This window comes from Podarcis gaigeae (assembly GCF_964106915.1).
Source record: "Podarcis gaigeae genome assembly, chromosome: 4".
Classification (NCBI taxonomy): Eukaryota; Metazoa; Chordata; class Lepidosauria; order Squamata; family Lacertidae; genus Podarcis; species Podarcis gaigeae.
In genome coordinates, this window is record NC_139677.1 from 98,237,330 (window position 1) to 98,264,340 (window position 27,011).

Below are 27,011 nucleotides of genomic sequence, written 5' to 3' on the forward strand. Positions count from 1 at the left end.
TGCCCCAGCCTAAATTTCCATCTGATTCTACTTGATCTTGCCGAAATATTCAGCACAGGTGCGCCCCCCAACCACTTACGTTCTGGTACCCCACCTGCATAAGTGAAAATTGCATAATTGGGGAATCCACCTCTAAACCCCCTTCAAGGGAGCCAGTGTGGTTTAGTGGTTAAGAGCGGTAGTCACGTAATCTGGGGAACTGGGTTCGCATCTCTGCTCCTCCACATGCAGCTGCTGGGTGACCTTGGGCCAATCACACTTCTTTGAAGTCTCTCAGCCCCACTCACCTCACAGAGTGTTTGTTAGCCGCTTTGAGACTCCTGAAGGGGAGTGAAAGGCGGGATATCAAATCCAAACTCTTCTTCAAACCCCCTCTCTGCCACTCTCTTTCCCACCCAGACCAAAATTTGAAATCCAGACCAAAATTCAAACTAGGATTGAAGCCCTGGGGCTGGCTGGAGGACGAGCAGGGAAGTAGCTGCTGCTGCTGCTGCTGCGCTACCACACATATCAGCTGTTTGGTGGGGAGGCTGAGCAGCTGTCAGGCAGCCAACAAGGAGAACAGGTTGCTTGCAAATCAGAGAAAGAAAGTGAAACTCTGGCTAACTTGCAGCTACCGTATTTTTCGTTCCATAAGACGCATTATTTCCCTCCTAAAAAGGGGAAATGTGTGTGCGTCTTATGGAGCGAATGCAGGGGGGGGGGAGGCAGGCAGGAAAAGCCCCCAAGAGCTGCACACTGCGCGACTCTTGCGGGCTTTTCCTCAGGAGGGAAAAGGGACTGACGCGGCCAGTCAGTCCCTTCTCCCTCCTTGTAGAAAGGGTGCACGGCTCCTGTGGGCTTTTGCGGGAGGTGGGGGAATTGCCATAGCCGCGTGCAGCCTCTCCCGGCTGGAGAGGTTGTGCGCGGCTAAAGAGGAAGCCAAGACAGCCAGCAGGATGGATCCTGCTTGCTGTCTTGGCTTCTTTGCTCTTTGGGGCTGGGAGGGGGGAAACCCGGCCTTCCCCTGGCAGCCCCGAGAAGCTCTGGGAGAAGCGGACAGGCTGCATACATATTTTTTTTCTTGATTTCCCCCTCTAAAAACTAGGTGCGCCTTATGATCCGGTGTGCCTTATGGAGCAAAAAATACGGTAGTTTCTTTATTAAGGAAGCAGAATAAAACGCAGAGATTACCGAGGGTTGCTCTTGTCTAGGTGAAGCAGTTGCTCATGCTGGCTTGCAACTCCCCCTTCGCTCCCCATCCGTCTTTGTCAGGCCCCTTCCTCTGTCTACAGCGAGCCCCAAGGGACCCTCTCTGTGTCTTCCGGACTCTCTGCTCTGTAACACGCAAAAGATGTCTTGTTCCGGGCCCATAACACAGTGAGCCCAATTCCCATTCTATACAGTGGTGCCCTGCAAGACGAATGCCTCGCAAGACGAAAAACTCGCTAGACGAAAGAGTTTTCCGTCTTTTGAGTCATTCCGCAAGACGAATTTCCCCATGGGCTTGCTTCGCAAGACGAAACATCTTGCGAGTTCTTGCTAGTTTTTTCCTTTTTTTTTTAAAGCCGCTAAGCTGCTAATAGCCGCTAAGCTGCTAAGCCGCTAATAGCCGCTAAGCCGCTAAGCCGCTAAGCCGCTAATAGCCGCTAAGCCGCTAATAGCCGTGCTTCGCAAGACGAAAAAACCGCTAGACGAAGAGACTCACGGAACGGATTAATTTCGTCTTGCGAGGCACCACTGTAGTTCAGTCCATATAATTATAGAATTGTATAGTCGGAAGGGGTCCTGAGGGTCATTTAGTCCAACCCCCTGCAATGCAGGAATGGCAACTAAAGCATCTAGGGCAGATGGCCCTCCAACCTCCGCTTAAAAACTTCCTATGAGAGGAAAGTCCATCAGCTCCCAAGGGAGACTGTTCCACTGTCAAAAGCTCTTACTGTCAGCTTTTTCTCATGTTTAGTCAGAATCTCCTTTCTTGTAACTTTAAGCCATTGGATCGGGTCCTACTTTTCCCTAGCAGGGAAAAACAAGCTTGCTGCCTCTTCCATGTGACAGCCCTTGAAAGATTTGAAGATGGCTTTTGGCTTGGGTTCAAATCCTACCGTCACCCATGAGCAATTACTCCATCTTTGTGGGGGTTGCCTTGTGGTTGGCTGAGACAAAACAAAAACTCTGTGTCAACACTTTCCACAGGCTAAATAGACGGTTGAGAATTGGCAGTTTGTGCTTCTGAACATTCATGACCAAGCATTATGGGAGCTCCCCCATGTGGAGTATGTTGAGAAAGTGCAGACTTAATTTTAAACATATTTTGTTGCACCCTCTGGAGGCTGTAGCTAGATGGTTTTCATCCACCATGCTCAGGTTGTGTTTATTTGCTTTTAAAAACAGTCTATGCTTTAAACATCTAATCTGATTTGCATATGTTAATTTGCATTATTGAGTCTTCTTTTTGCAGTCTGAAGGAGGAGCAAGGGAACATTTTGAACTGATATACCTTATGTACAACATCTCTTGTCCTTGAAACAGTCTCTCAGAACTTCCCACAAATGCTAAATGGCTATTGCTATCATTATTATCAATAGCGATGATTTATTTCCATTATGAATTGCTTCCCGTGAGAAATCCTGAAGTGGTTCACAATATAATAAAAACATTTTTAAACAATTGCATACATAAACATGATGTTTAAGTGTGTCCGTGCACACACACACACACGTCACACATTAATTATTTTCAAATACAACAGAGATACCAGTTGGTGAGTTGGTAAATATGGGTCAGGACTGTACCACTTCCGATTACAGGTGGAGAAAAACCTATGATGGAAGACTCCTTGTTTCTGGGGAAAGGAGGAAAGGAATTGAAATATACTTGGAGTCGAGAGTGGATTTCATGCTCTTTATTCAGTTCATTGTGGTGAGGAGGAATGAAATTTCCCCCAAAGTATCTGCTTTATATACATTATTTACACAATGGGCCCCACATGATTGGCTAATTCTGGGATTCTCCTGTAGGCCAGTCAGGTTGTGGATTCACTTCCATCTGGAGCTGGATTGGGTGGGTCCTGCAGACCAATCATACTGCTGCATTGTTCTAGGACCAATCAGACTGCTGCATTCTGAATCCTGTTGTTCTAGGACTAATCAGACTGCTGCGTTTTGGATCCTATTGTTCTAGGACCAATCAGACTGCTGCATTTTGGATCCTATTCAACTCAGTACATAACAGGAATAGAGTGCCTTTCCCTGGCATGGCAGATGCCAAGACTGAGGATATACAGTGAGGGGGGGGGAGTATTTGATCCCCTGCTAAATTTGCCCATTTGCCCTCTGACGAAGAAATGACCAGTCCATAATTTTAATGGTAGGTTTATTGCAGCTGTGAGAGACAGAATAACAACAAGAAAAAACCCCAGAAACCCAAAAGACAAAAGTCAGAGTTTGATGTGCATTATAATGAATGGAATAAGCAGCGTATTTTTCGCTCTATAACATGCACCCGACCATAACACGCACGTAGTTTTTAGAGGAGGAAAATCCGTAGGCATGCCACCCATAGGCATTACCTCCATAACACAGACAGACATTTCCCCTTACTTTTTAGGAGGAAAAAAGTGAGTGTTATGGTGCAAAAAATACAGTATTTGATCCCTTTGCAAAAGATGACTTAGTACTTGGTGGCAAAACCCTTCTTGGCAATTACAGAGGTCAGATGTTTCTTGTAGGTGGCCACCAGGTCTGCACACATCTCAGGAGATATTTTGTCCCACTCCTCTTTGCAGATCCTCTCCAAGTCAGTAAGATTTCGAGGCTGATGTGTAGCTACTCGAACCTTCAGAATAACCTTCTGTCGCTCACAGCTACAATAAAATTATGGACTGGTCATTTCTTCAACAGAGGGCAAACGGGCAAATTTAGCAGAGGATCAAATACTTTCCCCCCTCACTGTAGAGCATGCTCTTTCGCATTCCTTTGGGGAAGACCCGTAGATCAGTGGAAGAGCACTTGCTCTTTAATGTAGAAGGCCGCAGGTTCAATTCCTAGTGTCTCAAAAGACTTGCTGCCTGGAACCCTGGCGAGCTACTGTCAGTCAGTGTAAAGGTAAAGGTAAAGGGACCCCTGACCATTAGGTCCAGTCGTGGCCGACTCTGGGGTTGCGGCGCTGTTCTCGCTTTATTGGCCGAGGGAGCCGGCGTACAGCTTCCGGGTCATGTGGCCAGCATGACTAAGCCGCTTCTGGCGAACCAGAGCAGCACACGGAAATGCTGCTTACCTTCCCGCCAGAGCGGTACCTATTTATCTACTTGCACTTTGACGTGCTTTCGAACTGCTAGGTTGGCAGGAGCAGAGACCGAGCAGCGGGAGCTCACCCCGTCGTGGGGATTCGAACCGCTGACCTTCTGATCGGCAAGTCCTAGGCACAGCGCCACCCGCCATCTATTCAAAGCACATCCCCACCTGCAAAAGTGTAGGGTTGCCATATGTCTGGACATACCTGGAATACTGCAGTCGGCAGCAGTGTTTGGGCAGAAATTGGTTGAATGTCTGGGAAAATCTGGACAAATGGTATCCTGTTTCGGCAGTGCCTTTTCTGCCAATTTTCTATAAAAATAGCTTTAAAATGCGGTGGGGTTTTTTGTGATTTTGCCCAAAAAAGCTCAACAACTTTGGGCAAAACCAAAAAAGCCTCAACAACTTTGCCAAAAAAGGGGTCTGGATTTTCACTGTTTGAAATACGGCAACCCTACAAAGTGTGTCAAAAAAAGGGCTTCCTTGCTTAGGTGTTTCTTAGGTGTAAAGAAACTGCTTTTTGGCATTCAAAACAATCTTATCGGGCTGAGTCATTGCGTTATCTAGCTGTACTCTGTTTCAAGGCCAGGAATGAGGCCTGCTAAATGGGAAATGGTTTCAGCTGTGTGGGAATGCATGTATGCCAAGGTTCCAGAAGTTTCCAGCCTCAAAGCCTTCTGATTGGCTCAAGAGACCCACCTCAGTTGCTATGCCCTTTGCAATACCTGGAGACCAAGCCTTTTGAGGTATGGATTATAGCCTGCATAAATGATCTTATGGACCGTATAGAGTTAGTTCAAGTTAGCGTTGTTATTTTAGTCTGAGAGGTGCATCCATGTAATGGCCACAACCCAACAGAGCCTCAAACTTCCCCACTGAGAGCTAGGACTTGCAACCATGTGTTCTGGTGGCCTTGGGGCATATCCTGTCTCCTTGGCTAGCAAGACCTCCTGGAACTGGCTGTGGAACATAACTCTGGTCAACAGCGCTTCCAACTTCACCGGACTGGCCCTCTCTGGGATCGGAAGACAGGAATGGCCTGAGGGTGCCTCGACCCAAGGGTCCAGATGATCGCACCCAGTGATTTCATGTTGTTTGTTGTTGTTTAGTCATTTAGTCGTGTCCGACTCTTCGTGACCCCATGGACCAGAGCACGCCAGGCACTCCTGTCTTCCACTGCCTCCCACAGTTTGGTCAAACTCATGCTGGTAGCTTCAAGAACACTGTCCAACCATCTCGTCCTCTGTGGTCCCCTTCTCCTTGTGCCCTCGATCTTTCCCAGCATCAGGGATCTTTCCAGGGAGTCTTCTCTTCTCATGAGGTGGCCAAAATATTGGAGCCTCAGCTTCAGGATGTGTCCTTCCAGTGAGCACTCAGGGCTGATTTCCTTCAGAATGGATAGGTTTGATCTTCTTGCAGTCCATGGGACTCTCCAGGGTCTCCTCCAGCACCAGAATTCAAAAGCATCCATTCTTCGGCGATCAGCCTTCTTTATGGTCCAGCTCTCACTTCCATACATCACTACTGGGAAAACCATAGCTTTAACTATACGGACCTTTGTTGGCAAGGTGATGTCTCTGCTTTTTAAGATGCTGTCTAGGTTTCTAGTGATTTCGTAACAGATATCAAAAAGTATGGGGAGGCAGGATGGAAACATGGAGAACATCACAAGCTAAAGCTCGCTGGGTGGACCAGCCGTCTCCCAGACCACCTTCCATCATGGCTCTGGACTAGTGACCCTGAGATGCAGAGACCTCTTGCTTCAGGAGAGGGATACATTCTCCATTCCTTCCGGTAAGGACCAACTGGTACCAGAGCCTACATTTTGTCCCTGGAGGCATAAAGAAGCATCTCTGCCACTGGACACAGGTGAGTGGACTATATACTCCTCAGAGGACCAGGGAAGACCTGGCCATAATAATAATAATAATAATAATAATAATAATAATAATAATAATAATAATAATAATAATAAATTATTCATACCCCGACCATCTGGCTGAGTTTCCCCAACCACTCTGGGCGGCTCACAATCAAATGTTAAAAACAGTACAGCATTAAATTTTAAACACTTCCCTGAACAAGGCTGCCTTCAGATGTCTTTTAAAAATAAGATAGCTGCTTATTTCCTTGACATCTGATGGGAGGGTGCACCTACCCAGAAGGCCCTCTGTCTGGTTCCCTGTAACCTCACTTCTCACAATGAGGAACTGCCAGAAGGCCCTTGGAACTGGACCTCAGTGTCTGGGCTGAACAATGGAGGTGGAGACGCTCATTCAGGTATACTGGGCCGAGGCCGTTTAGGGCTTTAAAGGTCAGCACCAACACTTTGAATTGTGCTCAGAAATATACTGGGAGCCAATGCAGATCTCTCAGGACCGGTGTTATGTGGTCCTGGGGGCCGCTCCCAGTCACCAGTCAAGCTGCCGCATTCTGGATTAATTGCAGTTTCCGGGTCACCTTCAAAGGTAGGTCCATGTAGAGCGCATGGCAATAGTCCAAGTAGGAGATAACTAGAGCATGCACCACTCTGGTGAGACAGTCTGTGGGCAGGGAGGGTCTCAGCCTGCGTACCAGGTGGAGCTGGTAATCAGCTCCCCTGTGCCCAGATTTCACCTGCGCCTCCATGGACAGCTGTGAGTCCAAAATGACTCCCAGGCTGCGCAGCTGGTCCTTCAGGGGCACAGTTACCCCATTCAGGACCAGGGAGTCCCCCACATCTGCCTGCCCCCTGTCCCCCCAAAACAGTACTTCTGTCTTGTCAGGATTCAACCTCAATCTGCTAGCCACCATCCATCCTCCAACCACCTCCAGACACTCACACAGGACCTTCACCACCTTCACTGGTTCTGATTTGAAAGAGAGGTAGAGCTGGGTGTCATCTGCATACTGATGAACACCCAGCCCAAACCCCCTGATGATCTCTCCCAGCGGCTTCATATAGATATTAAAAAGCATGGGGGAGAGGACAAAACCCTGAGGAACCCCACAAGTGAGAGCCCAGGGGTCTGAACACTCATCCCCCAACACCACTTTCTGAACATGGCCCAGGAGGAAGGAGCGGAACCACTGTATGACAGTGCCCCCAGCTTCCAGCCCCTCAAGACGGTCCAGAAGGATGTTACGGTTGATGGTATCAAACGCCGCTGAGGCGCCCAAAGCCCCCCCGGAAACGAAGAAGGGGCTCTGTAAGGGGCTCTGGAACGCGAAAGGGGGAGCGGCGCTGTGAGTTCATCGCTCTTTTCGTGGATGCAAAGCCGCGCTGCTGCTGCTGATGAGCGCCGACCTTTCTTCTTGAAAACATCAAAATTGGCTGCTACATACCCGTGAGTAAGGGGAGTTAAACATCGGAAAATTTGGGAATTTGGTTGAAATTCGGCTGAAAACGGGAGGCGAGTAACAGGAAGTCCGTCTCCCGATCCTGCTAACCAGATTAAAGCAATTGCGCAGAAGAGCGCTGAAGCGCCGAAAAGGGACTGTAAAAGTAAAAAGAGGGTGTATTTGACAGACTTTGTAGTGAAAAGACAAGCAGGAAATCTTTGTAAAAGTTGTGGATTTTATTTTTGGGACCTTCTTCCTAATTTTGAGCTATGTGGAGTTAAAAGGGACAACCCAGCTATCGGGCTGTCAGTGTCCAAAGGAGAACTGTCAAACTGCTGATACTGTTATTGGAGCTTAACTGATACATAGACTGAGATACTAACGTTTAAACATTGTTGCTGGGACCTTTCTTGACACCTTGTGGCTTTTCTTCAAGACAAAGAAAGCCTGTGGAAACTTCCTTTTGTGCTCTGGAACTATTAAAGACTTAACATAGGGAATATAAGAACTTCAATGGCGGACAAGAGTTCTCTCCTTCCTTGAAACTTTGAAATACCCCCACCTAGAGGATTGTGGAGACATAGAGGCCTGGGAACTGTACTTTATTGTGATTCTCTGTGGTTAAATTGTTTACACTCTGGACTTTGTCTAACTTATGAAACAAAAGAAAATTTGACCTTGAACAGAGGCAGGTGTGGAATGAGTGGCACAGGGAGAACAAGAGCAGCTAAAGCTAAAGAAAAAGAAAAGAAACCAGGGCAACTTGTTCAAACAACCCTATCTCATCAACGAAGATCATCCGTCCCAACTGTGCTGACAGCACAGGAGGTGGAAATTGAAGAGCCTGCTGCAGAGCCTGCTGCAGAAGATATGGCAACTGGAGGATCTGAAATAGTCCTGAAACAAATCTTGGAACAACTTGGAATTTTAAATCAAAAAGTGGACAATCAATCATCAAAAATTGACCAAGCTACATCCTCTATTACTAAATTATCCGAGCAAGTTTCTCATCATACTCAGGCAATTGAAAAATTGCAAGGGGCAACGACTGAAAATTATAAGCTTGCGGTGGAAGCTAGTCAAAAAGCAGAACAGGCGAACAAAAAGGTTGATGAGATTAGGGGGGAAGTAAGGCCTCTGAAAAGACAGGTAGGGGAACAACAAGCCTACCTGTCATTGGTTGAATTGAAAAGTAAGGAAAATAATCTCAGATTAAGGGCTATCCCAGAATTGGAGGAAGGAAATCTACAGGGATTTTTAACACTTTTGTTCTCCAAATTCTGGGGGATAGAGGAAGATAAGGACTTTAAAATTGTGACTGCCTTTAGACTGGGAAAATTGATAAAGAAGGACAAGTCCAGAGACTGTTTGGCTATTTTGAGATCGAGAGAGGAAAGAGACAAGATACTAGGCCTACATTTCAAAAAATCTTTGGAGATAGAAGGTAAAAAGGCTGAAATTTACAGAGATATACCTAAACACCTTTTGGATCTTAGGACCACTTATATAGATTTGACCAAATTGTTGAGATACAACACAATCCCTTATAGGTGGGAGTTTCTGCAAGGACTATCATTTACCTACAAAGGAAGGAAAGTAAGAATTAAAACACCGGAGGACCAACAGAAGTTCCTACACGACCACGAGGAGGACCTCCAGAAAGGAGCTGCAGCTTCTTGGCCTCCACCACCACCGGGACCATCTCCAAAGCCTACACCGCCTGGATCTGGACCAACATTACCACCTCCGGGATCGGAGGGAAACCTAGACACCCCATTGTAGACCCACCAATTAGACCAGGATGTCGCTGCAGCTTCTTAGTTGGAATATAAACGGCGGAAATTCTCCGGAAAAAAGAAGAAAAGTATTTCATATTTTGAAAAAAGAACAATTGGACATTATTTGCCTGCAAGAAACACATGTGACAAGGCTCCACAGAAAAGTGCTAATTAATAAAAGACTAGGCCAAGAATTCATCTCTTCGGACAAAGTGAAGAAAAGAGGAGTGGTGATATATGCAAAGGAGAGCCTGTCACCGAAATTCTTATTCAAAGATGAACACGGCAGAATTTTGGCGATTGAAATTCAGACACAAGGAGAAAAATTTCTGATATTAGGAATATACGCCCCAAATGAAGGAAAATCGGAATTTTTCAGGAAGCTGCATGAGATTATGCTGGACTACCTAGACTACAACAACATCATCATGATGGGTGATATGAATGGGGTTGTGTCTGTAAATATGGATAAGTCGCAAAGTGCTAACATAACGAAAGATGGCAGACTACCTAAAACTTTTTTTGAAATGACTGACAATGTGGACTTAATTGACATATGGAGGGTTAAGAACCCCCTAGGAAAAGAAGGGACTTTCGTTTCTGAAGCTCATCTGACATGGACACGAATCGACCAAATATGGATAACTAGAGGACTGGCACCTAAGACTAGAAAGGTGGAAATCTGCCCAAAAACCTGCTCCGACCATAATGCTTTGAAAATGGAACTCAGACTAAATACAACCGGATCCTTCAGATGGAAAATGAATGACACCCTACTAAGGGATGAGAAGATTGTTAAGAAGGCCCAAAAAACTTTAAAGGACTATTTTGAGATAAATTTAAATACCACTGTGGAAAAAAGAATAATCTGGGACGCAAGTAAAGCAGTCATGAGAGGGTTTCTAATACAACAAAACACGATCAAGAAAAAACTCTGGAATGAAAAGAAGGAGAAGATATTGGAAAAAATAAGAGATGGAGAAAAAAAACTAAGATCCAGGCCCAAGTCGAAGGAAGTGCTGAGAGAAGTGAAATTTTTCCAAGCACAATATTTGAAATTGATAAATCAAGAGGTGGAATGGAGAATTAAACAAATGAAACAAAGATCTTTTGAATCAGCAAATAAGTGTGGGAAACTGCTAGCATGGCAGTTGAAAAAGAGACAAAAACTTAATACAGTTACAAATCTAGAGATTGAAGGGAGAATGGTACAGAAACCCGAGGAAATTAGAAAGTGCTTCCAGAGATACTTCAAAGAGCTTTATTCACAAGGGCCACAGAAAGATTCGGAGGTGGACCAATTTCTTAAAACCAACGGATTACAGAAAATACCTCAGGAAATGAGAACAACCCTGAATAGTAATATCACACAGCAAGAAATTGAAAGCGCCATTCAGAACCTCCAATTAGGCAAATCTCCAGGCCCCGACGGACTTACCTCCAAATACTATAAGGTTTTGAAGGACTATTTGATACAACCTTTGTTGGAGGTTTGTAACCAGATTATGGAGGGGAGGAAGGCACCGGAAACGTGGAAAGAAGCCTTCATCACATTGATACCCAAACTAGAAACTGAAAAGACTCAGCTTAAGAACTACCGCCCCATCTCACTCCTAAATGTGGATTACAAAATTTTTGCAGACATTTTGGCAAGTAGGTTTAAAAAAGTGCTTAATGAAGTGATCCATAAGGACCAGGCTGGCTTTCTTCCTGGTAGGCATTTGTTTGGCAACACAAGAAACATTATTGATATTTTGGAGCTTTTACAAACAAAGCTAAACACTAGAGCGGTGCTAATCTTTATTGATGCGGAGAAAGCCTTTGACAATATTTCCTGGATGTTTATGAAGAAAAATTTGGAAGGGATGGGAGTGGGGCGGGGGTTTGAAAATGGAATAGAAGCAATATATTCAGAACAGAAAGCGAAATTGATAGTAAACAATGTGGTGACAGAGGAGTTTAAAATTGAAAAAGGGACACGGCAGGGGTGCCCCCTATCCCCCCTATTGTTTATTTCAGTTCTGGAGGTGCTATTGAACATGATTAGAAAGGACCGGTTGGTACAGGGAATTGAGGTCGGAGTGAAACAATATAAATTGAAAGCATTTGCAGATGACCTGGTATTAACATTGCAGGAGCCTGTCTCTAGTACTAAAAGAGTGTTAGAATTAATTTCGGACTTTGGTCGGGTGGCGGGATTTAAGCTGAACAAGCAAAAAACTAAGGTTATAGCAAAAAATTTGACAAGTACAGAAACAGATGAGTTTGTGAAAGAAACAGAATTAAATGTGGTTAAAAAAGTAAAATACCTAGGGGTGTATCTGACCTCCGAAAATTTGAATCTGTTTAAGGACAACTACGAGAAATGTTGGTCAGAAATCAAAAGAGATTTGGAAACATGGTCAAGATTGAAACTTTCCTTGTTGGGCCGAATAGCAGCTATAAAGATGAATGTATTGCCAAAAATGTTATTTTTGTTTCAGACCCTACAGATCGTGGACAAGGTGGAATGCTTTGGAAGGTGGCAGAAGGATATCTCTAAGTTTGTTTGGCAGGGCAAAAAGCCCCGAATAAAGTTTAAGATATTAACTGATGCGAAAGAAAGAGGGGGATTTGCCCTGCCAGACTTGAGGTTATATTACGAATCCGCAGCCTTCTGCTGGTTGAAAGATTGGATCTTACTGGAAAACACTGATGTCCTAGATCTGGAAGGGTTTGACAACGCCTTTGGGTGGCATGCATATTTGTGGTATGACAAGGTCAAAGCGCACAAACTGTTTAAAAACCACATTGTCAGGAGAGCAATTTTAATGGTCTGGACAAAATATAAAGACTTATTGGAGAGTAAGACTCCGAGGTGGCTCTCACCGGTGGAGGCCAAGGCACGTAAGAGACCTAATATGGAAGCCAATTGGCCTAAATATGAGGAAATTATTGAAAAGATTGGAGACAACTGGAGGTTGCAGAGCTTGGAAAAACTAAAAAACAAGGTGCGAGATTGGTTGCATTATGCACAAATTCAAGAGGTCTTTAAAGTAGACAAGAAGGTTGGATTCCAGGTGGAAAAAATCGAAACTAGAGACAGAATTGTTAGAACCAAAAAGTAAACTACTTTCGAGAATGTATAACCTGCTGCTTAAATGGAATACTCAGGATGAGACAGTCAAATCCGCCATGATAAAGTGGGCGCAGGATTTGGGGCATAACATTATGTTTGAAGACTGGGAAAGGTTATGGAACACCGGAATGAAATTTACGGCATGTAGTGCCTTGAAGGAAAACATTATGAAAATGATATACCGGTGGTACATGACCCCAGTCAAGCTTGCTAAGATATATCACCTGTCTGATAATAAATGCTGGAAATGTAAAGAGGCGGAAGGGACATTTTTTCACCTCTGGTGGACCTGCCCGAAAGTGAAGGCCTTCTGGGAAATGATTCATAATGAACTAAAAAAGGTACTGAGATTTACCTTACCTAAGAAACCAGAGGCCTTCCTTCTGGGCATGGTGGACCGGAGAGTGTTTAAGAAGGACAGAACCTTTTTTATGTATGCTACTACAGCAGCAATGATCCTGATTGCAAAACATTGGAAGACACAAGATTTACCCACACTGGAGGAATGGCACACGCAGTTGATGGACTACATGGAACTGGCCGAAATGACTGGCAGAATCCGAGACTTGGGAGAAGAAACATTCGAGGAGGATTGGAGAAAATTTAAAGAATATTTGGAAAAACATTATAAGTTGTATGAATGTTAAAAAACGCACCTTTTAGGAAATTCTAGCTTCAGTAATGTTAAATTAAAGAAATGGAAATTAAGGTACAAGGAGTCAGAGATAGAATAATGAAACAACTTTATTGTGTTAAAATGAAAACGTACATGATTTGGGCCATAATATATTTGAAATTGGGTAACATGATAAAAAGGAAGATACAATAAGTATTGAAACAAGTTAACAAATTGCAGACGTTATGCATTACAGAGAATGCAGGGTTGGGAGGACGTGGGGAAGTCCAACAGATTTGGAAAAAAGAGTAAGAAAATATTGTAACTTTCCTTTTCTACTTTTATAATTTGCTCTTTATTCTTTTTTCTGTATTTCATAAAACTAATAAAAAATATTATAAAAAAAAAGATGGTATCAAACGCCGCTGAGAGATCCAGCAGAACTAGGTAACAGCTCTCACCTTTGTCCCTAGCCCACCGGAGATCATCAACCAGTGCGACCAAGGCAGTTTCAGTCCCATGATGAGGCCTGAATCCCGACTGGAAGGGATTCAAATGGTCTGCTTCTTCCAGGACCACTTTCTGAACACCACTTTCTGGACACAGCCCAGGAGGAAGGATAATATATTTATACCCCACCCATCTGGCTGGGTTTTCCAGCTTTGTAGCTTTAACCCTGCTGCCTAGATGAAGCCAATGGCTACAGGAAAAGGCGCCTGACATTTAACTGGAAAAGTGATGCTCACAAAACTCACTTGGGGTGCAGGGAAACCCCTTCCCAGCACAGAACACAGAGATCATTCTGACTTGGAGAAATCATTTCCTTAATGACGGGCAATTCTCTCTCCTGCTTGGTCTCCCATCTCCCGGACTTTTTATTCATTTCGGCAACCCCGTAGAGTTCAAGGTGTGATTGCCGTCGTAAAGGGCAGTGCACATGTTATAAAACGATGCCAATCCTCAGATTTCCCCCCCCGCATGCCACGCGCATTTCAGAAATCAAGTTTATGGCTTCATAGCTCTCTGGGGTAGTCATCAAATCAGAGCAATTTCCCCTTGAAGTAAAGGATGTTGACCCTCAGAGTGACACTGTGGCAGAGAGGCTGTTGTCAATTCAACATATTGCGACCCAGGAGTGGTTTTATGGTAGATAATCTTCGGAGTTTCACAAGCTGGCAATGAGGAGGGGAAAGCCCTCACTTCAGAGCAGGAGAATAAGCCTCATCTGCACTAGGCATTTAAAGCAGGATCGTACCACTTCTAAAGGGACAGAGCCATTAAACACAGAGCCTAGGGCTTGCCGATCAGAAGGTCGGCAGTTCGAATCCCTACGATGGGGTGAGCTCCCGTTGCTCGGTCCCAGCTCCTGCCAACCTAGCAGTTTGAAAGCACGTCAAAGTGCAAGTAGATAAATAGGTACCGCTCCAGCGGGAAGGTAAACGGCGTTTCCGTGTGCTGCTGTGGTTTGCCAGAAGTGGCTTGGTCATGCTGGCCATATGACCCAGAAGCTGTACGCCGGCTCCCTCGGCCAATAAAGCGAGATGAGCACCGCAACCCCAGAGTCGGTCACGACTGGACCTAATGGCCAGGGGTCCCTTTACCTTTACCACTTCTAAACAGTCATGGATTCCACCTCCCCAAAAAATCTCTCTCTCTCTCTCTCTCTCTCTTTTTAATGAGTTTATTTACAGCACATAGACAAACATTTGTAAAACTAAACATGAAAATAATAATACACAATCAAAAGAAAAAACAAGAAACCAAAGAAATACAAATAAAGCATAACAACGTACAAAAACTTATACGAAACAAATAGCCAACAATTTATATACACCATATTTCAGTTCTTCTTTTCTTCCAATTGACTTCCTCCATCCTCAACAAGGTTCTCTTTTCGTTTTTTTGTAAACTGTCTCCTCCTTAGTTCGTTATTACGCCTTTTTCTTACAACTTTTTTGTTCGGGTTTTCGCTTTTTGAAATATGGCAGCCCTACTTAACAGTCGACCCCTCTTCCCTGGGAACTCTGGGAATTGTAGTTCTATGAGGGGGTAATTAGGATCTCCCAGCACCTCTCGAGATGGAGGGACCATTGCCCAATTAGTTAATGATTTGAAAGGAGCATTTCAAGGCTGACAACAGGGCTGTGTTTCTTGAAATTCTCATGCCACTCAGGGGTGAGGTATGCGGTTCTCTAATCAGAGCTTCACGGATTTCCTGCTTTTCAAAGGGCTGTGGCCAAATTCATATCCCCGAACAGCCTCAGACAGTTACACAATAGCAAACAAACTTCCTTTTGTGCGGCTGGTAGTTCCCCCACTCCTTTATTCTTCGGCCTTCCTCCAGCTTCCCCAAAAAAGGCTCTTTTCTAATTGGATTTGCATTTTTTCAACTTCAAAGTGCTCTTGTCTGTCCAAGATAGTTCATCAGGATTTTTTATTAAGTTCAAGCACTGAGATCCCAATCTGCATGAGACATCAGGAGGAGGAGACTGAAAATGGAAAAATTATTGCATGTAATATGAACAAAACTGTTTTCTGTAGAAACCTTAAACAATGGAAATGATTCCTTCCCATTTGCCATACTCCAGATCTGCTTTATGATTTTTCCAAGTACAGATGCTCAAAAAAATAATATCCGTTGGCAGAATTTTTAAATCAAATTGTTTGTGTCTGATGTGGAAGCAGGAACACTGAGAACCAAATTCTTCCTTCTTCCTCCCTCCCTGTCTGTTGCACCGCCATATGGCAAACAACTTTCCCCATTTGGATTACATTTCAATCTTTTCCAGCCGCCTTTGGATTGAGCTTTTAAAGAAAAAGAACAACGGTCACAGATGGCAAATGCCCCACCCACTGTGGGAGGAGCTTAGCTGTTCGCAGCCCTCCTTTCCTACTTCGGAGATTCCAGCTATACCTCTCGTTGGCAGCAGAGATATAAGAACCAGAGGTCACCACCACGGAAGGGAGGCGGTGAATGGGAGGGCGCTCAAAGGAGGAGAACTTCAAATCGTTTTGGGAAGAGAAATCTGAGGTGAGTGGCATCTCTGTCCCTGGATGCTGCCTTGGTTGTTAATGCCCTTATTAAGATTCCCTGCAAAGTAACGGTTTGGGAAATGTGAGGATTTCTCTTCCTTTTGCCCCCAAACCGACCCCAGATCTCCATCCTCGGTGGATGGGAACAGAGTGCTAATGAAGTGACCTTTTGCTAACGGGCGAGCAGGAACAAATCCTTTGGCAAAGGGGAAAAACTCACCCTTGGCTCGGACGGATGCATTTTATTAAGAAGTCTCAAAAGCCGCTCGGCATTCCAAGTGATTTCTTCCTATATAACGAGCCGTGAGCACGCATCTAAAAAACCGATGGATGAGTAGGGCAACCCTCTCTTTTGGCCAGTGCCAACAGCAGGAGGGGATCAGTGGCAGCGAGAGTTTGCAAAACATCTGGCAAGGAGGCTTCCCATCAGCTTGCAAATGGAGCAGCAATAATCTGTGAAATGTTAACATCTGGAGGGAAGCCGTAGCCAGTTCCCAAAGTTGTCGCCGAAGCCAAAACAACCGAGAGGCAGAATCATACTTTCCCAAACTAAATAACTCTGTACAGTGGTACCTCGGGTTACATATGCTTCAGGTTACATACGCTTCAGGTTACAGACTCCGCTAACCCAGAAATAGTGCTTCAGGTTAAGAACTTTGCTTCAGGATGAGGACAGAAATCGTGCTCCGGCGGCATGGCAGCAGCAGGAGGCTCCATTAGCTAAAGTGGTGCTTCAGGTTAAGAACAGTTTCAGGTTAAGTACGGACCTCCAGAACGAATTAAGTACTTAACCTGAGGTACTACTGTATGTGGTTTGCAAAAGATTAATTGGATAGCTCATTCGGAAGAGTTGTTCTAGCTTGCAGCTGAACGACGAAGCGAGTTTAAAATTATATTTTGTTTTGCTGGTAGAGCATGAGACTCTTAATGTCAGGGTCAGGGGTTAAGAGCCCCACCTTGGGCAAAAAAAAATTCCTGCATTGCAGGGGGTTGGACTAGATGGCCCTTAGGGTCCCTTCCAACTTTGCAGTTATATGATTAGCAGTACGAAAATTCAACACCTTCTAGTACTTAAATGATATTTACAATGCCAAAACAATAAAGGCATACGCAACTCAATATCTCAAAGCCAAAGAGTCCAAATATTTCTCAACAAGTCCAAGAGAACAACTCTTTGTGAAAAATCACATTTTCAGCAAAGCACACATCTGTTGTTATAGATTTAAGCATAAGCAATCCATCAGTTTTAATAGCTTTTAACAGTATATGTAAATATGTTTTTTAAAAAACTGGGGTGATTACTGTTGCAAATCTATTGTGAACAGTGTTAGGAAAGTTCTTGCATATGCTAGACAACTACAGCTTTTTAACCTCCAGTAAAAGAGAGATGGGAAAAGGCTTAAAGTTGGGTTTATTTTTAGACACCTGGGGTTCAGTTTAAAGGTTGTCTTCTACAGGGCTGGAGAAGGAATTCGATTTTGTTTGCGTTTTAATGAGAAAACACCCAACCCACACTCCTCAAACCATTATGCAAAGTGAAACACAGCAGCCCTTTCTTTGAAATCTGATGCAATTTCCCAACCAAAATGCATATATCAAAGGAAAGTATATTAGAGAAAGATAACATACATAATGCATCAGATATGAGGAAATTACTGGCAAAAAGTATTTATTGTTTAAAGAGGAGTAGCAAAAAATGTGTTTATTAGGAGAAATTTGCACTAAAATGCTCATGAATTTTCACTATTGGGTTGTTTTTATTTTTATTATTTATTTTGTGGTTGTTTTATATCTTGATTTTATTCTGTGATCCACCCTGAGACTCACAGGTATAGGGTGGTATATAAATTCAATTAGTGATGAAGATGATGAATATAATTGCAAATTGCTGCTGAAATGTGAATTTGCTCAAACTCCAGCTTTGCACAGGATTCAGTGTTTGGTGCAAAGGCTCCTGGGTCTTGCACTTGCAAAGGCTCATGGGAGTCCTGTTTTTCTGCCCTTTCTTCGGGGCTATTTTAGGGCCTGTTTTGCCATTTTAAAAGTCACTTCCGGGGCCGGTGCAACACGTGCTTGTGCTATTAAAGAAAAAATTACTTTAAAAGGAGAGTCACCCTTAAAAATTCAGGCCTTTGAATGACTTGAGAAAAGACTCCACGAAGAATAGGATGGGAGCCACATAATCTCAAAGCAACTAACTTGAGAACTGGATTCCTCCACTCCCGTTTGCTTGGGGATCAGATCACTTTCTTGCATATTCTGTTTCTGTAATTCCTCCTGCCCTGAAATATCCAGTTACTCTCCCCACCCACCCCTTTGCTTCTGTTTGATACAGGATCCCTTTCAGTAAAGGAACCAGGACGGAATCCACTGGGTTCGTAAAACTTCCGTGCATTCTTACCACTTCTCTCACCATTGGAAATATAATGTGAAACTGAGTCCCACCTTTGCCTGGTCTAAATGGACTGGGTTGGAGGAGAGTTCTTGGACTCCCAGCTCCCATCCTGCTCCAGTTTCAGGTAGCAAGTGGTCAGGGATGATGGTAACTGTATCTTGGGCATTAAGAGTGAAGGGGGCCATTTTGGAAGGGAGGAGGGGGTGGTAGCCTGCAAGAGAGAATTCTCTATAGGGAGCTGTAACACTCATGCAAGCCAGTAGTTTAGTTTGTAGTAAAGTTAAAGGGACCCCCGACCATTAGGTCCAGTCGTGGCCGACTCTGGGGTTGCGGCGCTCATCCCGCTTTACAGGCCGAGGGAGCCGGTGTACAGCTTCTGGGTCATGTGGCCAGCAGGACTAAGCCGCTTCTGGCGAACCAGAGCAGCACACGGAAATGCTGTTTGCCTTCCCGCCGGAGCGGTACCTATTTATCTACTTGCAATTTTTGGGGTGCTTTCGAACTGCTAGGTTGGCAGGAGCAGGGACCGAACAACGGGAGCTCACCCCATCGCGGAGATTCGAACTGCTGAACCCAAGAGGCTCAGTATTTTAGACCACAGCACCACCTGCATCCCTTTTGTGATTGTGCGTTGTATTAAACTGTTCCTAATGTTGCTGATTATTGTAACATACCTTAGGAACTTATGGTGAAGGCCAGATGAAAAATATCTGGTGGATGATATTTTTAGAATTCCTGCTCCATGATTGCAGTCATGGGATTGTTGTCTATCACATGACAGTATATGTTTTGATTCCACAGAGTGGGAAGTGACGGAGACAGGAGCCCGGCTTCGGCTGGGGAGGGCGGGATATAAATAAAAATTATTATTATTATTATTATTATTATTATTATTATTATTACTACCGTATTCCATGAAGTGGGACTATTGTCCTTTGTTCTTTTTCTCTTTGCTGTCTGATGCTAGAGAAAGAGGGAACCATGTTGCAGTGTTCCATGTGTGTTTATATGTAAACAAGGTAGATTAGCCAAAATGCTGAGTTGCTGAGGTCTGTTACGCAAGCCGCAAAGACTCTGCGAATCCCTAAGCGTGCCGGTGTCGGTTGGCATCTGTCGCTGCGATGTTCGGGCAGAAGAAAGCTTTAGAAGCTCCCGAACGAAAGACCAGGAGGGAGAGAACATGCCAGTTGGGCATGTGTCTCTACCAGGGTCCTACTCGAGTGTAGGATGAGCTCCTGACAGATATCTGGAGGACCACAAGTTCATTGGTCCTGTGTTAAATGTAATAATAACTGGGGACAGGTTGAAGGCCTTTAGAGGACAGAGATGAAATGGGGAGCTCCCTTTTTGTGATATGGTTTGGCCTTGTGAAAATGCCCCCAATGCCCCCTTACCAATCTTCTGAGGGGCATGCAAATGTAAGTGGGAAAAGTGTTTGATTTCTTTCATGCCAAAACTTGTATTTTAAATATGGCATTCTTCAGCAGCATGCACAGCACGACCTCTGGGTTGCATTTGCCTAAAGTCCTATCTGCATCGTGACGCTTTAAACAGTCATGGCTTTCCCAAAGAATCATGGGAAGTGTAGTTTGTTAAGGGTCCAAGGGAAAGAAGCCGAGAAGGCCATTTTGCCAGCTGATCAGAACAAAAACCAACTTGGTTCCTCTTGGCCAACCTTTCCAAAAACTGCTGCCCTACAGATGTTCTGGACTCTACAATCTGGCCACTTTCTGAACTATTGTCCTCATCTAAGCATTCTTCATGGTGACCTGGATTTTTTGAAAGTTGCAATAGTGCTTGTTCCAACACATTAGAAGGTTCTGTGGCAGTTTAGTGCTTAACTGGGAGGCCTGTGGATGCTGCAATGTTGATTTTTTGGCAGGAAGATACCTTGGATTGAGTAGCAACCGAGGTACATTGGGTAAGGACAGGGAATGGAACTGGCTTCCTTGAGGGTACATAAATCAGATCAGTCAATTTATTCTGGATTACATAGTACCTGGGTGGGGACCGTTCTCTCTGTAGGTGAAGGGCAGACTCTTCTAGGCTCTCCTGAAAAGGTTCCTGCATTTAAAAATGTATATTATGCTCATAGCAAAGCCTCTGGTTGATGTTTAAAGGTAAAGGTAAAGGATCCCCTGACCATTAGGTCCAGTAGTGGCCGACTCTGGGGTTGCGGTGCTCATCTCGCTTTACAGGCCGAGGGAGCCGGCGTACAACTTCCGGGTCATGTGGCCAGCATGACTAAGCCGCTTCTGGCGAACCAGAGCAGTGCATGGAAACACCGTTTACCTTCCCGCCGGAGTGGTGCCCATTTATCTACTTGCACTTTGATGTGCTTTCGAACTGCGAGGTTGGCAGGAGCAGGGACCGAGCAACGGGAGCTCACCCCGTCGCGGGGATTCAAACCGCCAACCTTCTGATCAGCAAGTCCTAGGCTCTGTGGTTTAACCCACAGTGCCACCCGCTTAAAATCACAATACAAACAAGTAAATCAGACACTCCAAGTGCCCTATTTTCCAGGGACATCCCTGATTTAGAGAAGCTGTCCTGGTTTCTGATTTAATCCTGGAATGCAGCTACTAGATGGGGGACAGGGACCGGCTTCTGGGACCATCAGTCCTAAAGGATCTTCACTGGCTCCCAGTATGTTTAGGAGCACAATTCAAAGTGTTGGTGCTGACCTTTAAAGCCCTAAACGGTCTCAGCCCAGTATACCTGAAGGAGTGCCTCCACCCTGGACACTGGATACTGGAGTCCATCTTCAAGGGTCTTCTAGTGGGTCCTTCACTGCAAAAGGAATCAGGCAGAGGGCCTTCTCAGTGGTGGCACCCGCCCTGTGGAACGCCCTCCCCTCAAATTTGAAGGAGATAAAGAACTACACAACTTTTAGAAGACATCTGAAGGCAGCCCTGTATTGGAATGTTTTTAATATTTAATACAAAATAAAAAAATTCCTTCCAGTAGCACCTTAAAGACCAACACGAAAGTTCATACCTAGAACTAACTTAGTTGGTCTTTAAGGTGCTACTGGAAGGAAATTTTTTATTTTGTTTTGACTATGGCAGACCAACACGGCTACCTATCTGCAACTTTCAATATTTAATGTTCTATTATGTTTTTACATGCGTTGGAATCTACCCAGAGTGGCTGAGGCAACCCAGCCAAATGGGCAGGGTATAAATAATAAAATTATTGCGATTTTTATTATTACTCAGTGGTGCTCTCCGACTCCATAAAGTACCAGTTTTAGGACATGCTCAGGACTTGAAGTCGAAAGAGGGTTGCACGCGTGAAGAGAAAGTTTGTGCACAAGCTGCACACTTCACAACAGACTAGAGATGTGATTTTTTTTTAAAAAAACAAACAAATTCGGAACCCTTAGGAGACAGGGTCCTATATTCCCCTTTGGCCTCTCGCTGTAGCATACGCAAAGACCTGAGCAAAAACAGTTGACTCTCAGAGTTCTTATTTCAGGTGGAGGATAATGTAGAAGACCCAGAAATGGATGTCCGTCTTGTCACCGTTGGACAACTAAGGAAACCTTGGATGAGTTTGCTGCATCGATATGAACACCGATGCTTCATCTGCTGCCTGGCTGGTTTGTACAGCTGTCAGTGGCAACGGGATCGCCAGAACAGGATGGAGCGGGGCCAGTGCTGCTGCTGCAGGGTGAATGCAGATTCCTGTTAGATTCCTTCAGAAACAAGTCCCAGCCCATGGGTGGAAAACCTTGCCCCTCTCTTCCAGTGGTGTAGCGTGGGTGGCTGACACCCAGGGCTGCTCAGAGGTGGTAGGTGGGAACGAGGTAAATGGATGGAGGATGCATGCACATTCAATTGTCGAACGGCGTCCGCATCACCGAGGAGACCGCAGCCACAGAAATAATAAAAAAACCCAAGTTATTCCATTGTCTGGAGAGGTCACTTCCTGGTTCGCCCCTAACAATTTTGTGCCTGGGGCAATCGCCCTGTGGTGCTCCCAGGTTACGCCACTGCTCTCTCCCTCTGCCCAACGGCCCTATTCCTTTTGGGGGAACTGGCTGAGACACGGGCAGGTGGTGGTCAGAGCCCAAAGCACGTACACACTCCTGTTTCCTGGGGTGGAGGAAGGGGGGTGCGGTAGGGGTGGGTCGCCCTGGGTGTCACCACTGAGGGGGGTGACAGAATGCCAGGCGGCACTCAGCACGGGGCCTGCAGCGCGCCCAATCCATGCGTCTCTCCTGGGAGTGACACAGTGGCTTGGGCGCCCGCAGACTCTTACCACAGAATCAGTGGCCTTTTAGAAGTGGGTAGGATGTTTTAAATGCATTTCACTTGCTTTTAATGTATCTGGGGGGGGGGCGGGTTCCCAGTCTGTTTGGTTGTTTGGGTTTACGTCACTTTGGGTCGCTTTGGGCAAGGCGAAGCCACTAGCAAATGAAATAAATAAATGTATGAGAACATTTTAAAGAAATCACCTCTGTAGATAAGGAGAAAGCTTTCCTATTCAACCAAACCAGGGGCTGCCAGCCATTTTGCACATTTGCAGAGGAGAGTCACTTTCAGTTGAAAAAAAGAGCTTTTATTTTTATAATTACTGACCTCTCATTCGGGTTTTCTTTTCCTTTGTTTCCAGAGGGAGTGCATCTTTTTCCTCTTGGTGTGCCTGGCATTCTGCCTTTGGTTTGTCTTTCTGTACCTGTGGGGAGAAACCAAGAATGACTACCATAATTTTGACTGGTAGGTGCTCTGGTTATCTGACCTTTGAAAGCAACAATCTTAAAGAAAATGGTTTCTTCTAGGAGTGGAGGAAGTGGTAATACAGACCACGACCGATTTACATGTGTCCAATTGGCACACAACCGCACATGTGCGCATTGTGGTGACCCAGAAGTGGCTGGAAAAGGGTGCTTAATGTGGTGGAAGATGCTGCGTTATTTTTAACTGGGTATGTACTGCAGCTTTTATTTCTTGTATTGTATGCTATTGTGTTGCAATTTCAAATTACATAAACACCCGCAGGGTCTTGTTGTAAACAAAAATTGCCCTTTTCCTTCATGGGGTATCCAAGAGCCCATATAGAATCCTTACATAGGTTCCCTATTGGTAGGAGAGAATAACAGACGCCAACCAGAGAATATTTGAGAAGCAAAAGCAGCTAGTAAACTTGATCTTTATTGATCTGTTGCAACAGGGTGTTCCCCTCACCCGCAGGAGAGAGGAAGAACCCAGAAAAATGGCGCGCAAGGCCTTATAAAGACTTTTGAAATTATCACCCTGTAGATCAAGACCACCCCCAGAAACATCATACATACATCACAGAAGAGGTGTAACCTAAGACCACCCCTCAGATACATCACACCTACATCACAAAAAAGGCGGTCTAAAACAGAAATTTTGAATGTTGTTTATCTCCTGTCTGGCAGGTTACTTGATTGGATTGCCTGGGGAGCCTGGCCAGTCTTTTGTAGTGATAAATACTTAGTTCCTGGGCCAGGTCACAGGCTCACACCCTATTCATATCTTAAATGTGCCCTTAAGACAGGATTTGTGAGGAAAGAGACAATGGGGAGGTTTCCCACTTTGACCTTGCAGAGAAAACATTTGGTCAGTTTAGGAATCAAAAATGGTTCCAGGTTGGTCTTCCTGTGCTGATCTATGCATGTGCTTGGTTGGTACACTCATGGACATTACCATATATCTAAGACCATAAAATTCCTATCACAGTCCACATTGCCATTGTTTTTCAAAGATAGGACATGGACCATGGGAATGAAGCCCTTGGAACGGTGGTGTTCTGCAGACTGCAATCTGGGAGCCCCTGGTCTAGGATAATGTCAGGGACTGGACTGAGGAGGAATGGTGGAGAAATCCTTGTCGGATTACGCCAGGGCGTCCACGCAGCCCCCAAGATGAGACAAACCTCTCCGGGCATCTTCCTGAAGTTGCGCAGCTCCGTTACGTCCATAAACCATCAGTCCCAGCACACTCCAGTGACACATAGCAGATGCCTATGTGCACACACACTCAGCAGAGTTCAGCAGAAACAAAATGGAGATTGGTGTGCTCATTCTAAGCTTTTATTAAGCACTATATACAGGACAATGGACGCGGGTGGCACAGTGGGTTAAACCACAGAGCCTAGGACGTGCCGATCAGAAGGTCGGCGGTTCGAATCTCCGCCATGGGGTGAGCTCCCATTGCTCGGTCCCTGCTCCTGCCAACCTAGCAGTTTGAAAGAACGTCAAAGTGCAAGGAGATAAATAGGTACTGCTCCGGCGGGAGGGTAAATGGCGTTTCGCGACCGACTCTGGGGTTGCGGACAAAAGCCGGCTCCCTCAGCCTATGGAGTGAGATGAGCGCCGCAACCCCAGAGTCGGTCACGACTGGACCTAATGGTCAGGGGCCCCTTTACCCTTACCTTTATATACAGGACAATGGATGCGGGTGGTGCTGTGGGTTAAACCACAGAGCCTAGGACTTGCCGATCAGAAGGTCGGTGGTTCAAATCCCCGTGACGGGGTGAGCTCCCATTGCTCAGTCCCAGCTCCTGCCAACCTAGCAGTTCGAAAGAACGTCAAGTGCAAGGAGATAAATAGGTACCACTCCAGCGGGAAGGTAAAATGGCATTTCTGTGAGCTGCTCTGGTTCGCCAGAAGCGGCTTAGACATGCTGGCCACATGACCCGGAAGCTGTACGCCAGCTCCCTCGGCCAATAAAGCGAGATGAATGCCGCAACCCCAGAGTCGGCCGCAACTGGACCTAATCGTCAGGGGTCCCTTTACCTTTACCTATATACAGAACAAAGTGATCATGGCGTCTTCTCACTTCAGCTCCGAGAGAGAACAGAAAGGAAAAAGTACAAAAACACAACAGAGAGGAAGAGATAAGGCTAGCTTCTGTTCTCAGGTTTGCCAGGCCTAGAAAGTAAACACAGACCTGTGATATAAAATAAAAGACTCCATCAGGCAAGGTCACCTTCCACCTGCCTTGCCCCACTCTCTGTTTCTCAATGTGTATTGTATTGTGTTATGTACTGTGGCTTGCCGTTGTTTTATTGATTATAGTTTAGATATTATTGTAACTGTTGAGTGGATTTCTGTTTAACTTTTATATGCTGATATTATTATTTTATACTTTGCAAATAGCTGTTGAATGTTACTTGTCAGGGAACTGCCATCAGAGCCAAGGGTGGAGGTAAGGCTCCCCAATGACGCTGGAGAGGGAACCAGCAAAGAGAGAGGGTGAGCTTCCGCTGGGGAAGGAAATAGGCGTGACGCTAGGAAGAAAGGGGAGGCTGAGGGAGCTTCGGAGGGAGGGCTCCGAGACTGTTCCAGCGAGACCAGCGGGGAGAGCACAGAATCTCCGCTTGGGACGCCCACTCTGCGCAGAAAGCTTCCGCGCAGGGAGGCTAGGCGGAGACTTGGTGTCAAAGAACTTTTATGTTGGAAAAAGTTCAGGAAACGCCCACTGACGGATTCTGCCAGTGATTGAGACAGCCACGGAGTAAGGGCTGTCCAGCCGGGGGGAAAGTTTTAACCAAACAAGTCAGCTTGGAGCAGTTTGCGGCTTACGCACAAGCAACCCCAACCCCCATTACATTACTCTTTTGAAGCACATTGCTTATTTTAAAGTTATGTTTTATTATCACATTTTTGTATTGCATTAAATTGTTATAAGTTGTACATTTTTTGTTTGTTCAGCTTGTAAACCCCCTTGAGTATTGTAAGATAGAAAGGCGGTATACAAATTAAAAATGATGATGATGATGATAACCACCACACATCAGCAACCGAGGTGTGAAATGCTTACACTCCTCCTGAACCTTCCCGAGAAGAGGAGGACTGTTAAGTTGTGGCTGAGCATATCAGAGGACACAGCGATTCTTCAAACAGCTCTTGTTTATTCACAGGTCACAAGAGAACTGAAGGGCTCAGTCAGCCTGCATATATAGAGCTCCAGTACAACGTAACTGTAACAATTCTCTAAAACTATCCAATCACTGAATGTCACTTTTGATCCCTTATTTGCATAACTATCTACAGTATCCCCCTGCTGGCCCAGGGTGAGAACTTCAGTACATAACAAGGACAGTATGGATTTACAACAGTGGTTTGCAGAAGGCTGCAGAGGGGATAAGCTGAGAAATATTGGGAGAGGGGCAGGAGGAAGAAGAAGCGCCAGGGGAGAGACAGCTGACAGACTCAGTTTCTTTGGAAAGCATTCCTGATGCCCTCCCTCCCAGGACCCAATGGGCATTGAGAGTAGGAGAACAAAAAGCTCAGATTAGCCAATACTGGGATGGCGTAAAATAAGAGAGATGGAGGGGGTGGGACTTTACTTGGAGCAACGCCATTATCTAAGAGAGATGACATTTCTATCTCTCTGCCCCTGATGTTGGGAAAGATGGAGGGCACAAGGAGAAGGGGATGACAGAGGATGAGATGGTTGGATGGTGTTCTGGAAGCTACCAGCATGAGTTTGACCAAACTGTG

General features: G+C 45.2%; 1 protein-coding gene across 2 annotated transcripts in view; it reads left to right on the forward strand.

Moving 5' to 3' along the window:
* The first annotated feature begins 15,954 nt into the window (after nt 1-15,954).
* Nucleotides 15,955-27,011, forward strand: part of GDPD4 (glycerophosphodiester phosphodiesterase domain containing 4) — a 49,230-nt gene continuing 38,173 nt past the window's right edge. The window contains exons 1-3 of one of the 2 annotated variants that reach the window (XM_083736804.1): nt 15,955-16,138; nt 22,013-22,207; nt 23,153-23,256. In XM_083736804.1, the coding sequence (XP_083592930.1) occupies nt 16,082-16,138; nt 22,013-22,207; nt 23,153-23,256 (356 nt within the window). In that variant the 5' untranslated portion in view covers nt 15,955-16,081. The remainder of the gene's footprint in view (nt 16,139-22,012; nt 22,208-23,152; nt 23,257-27,011) is intronic. The other variant, XM_083736803.1, reaches the window with a different exon arrangement.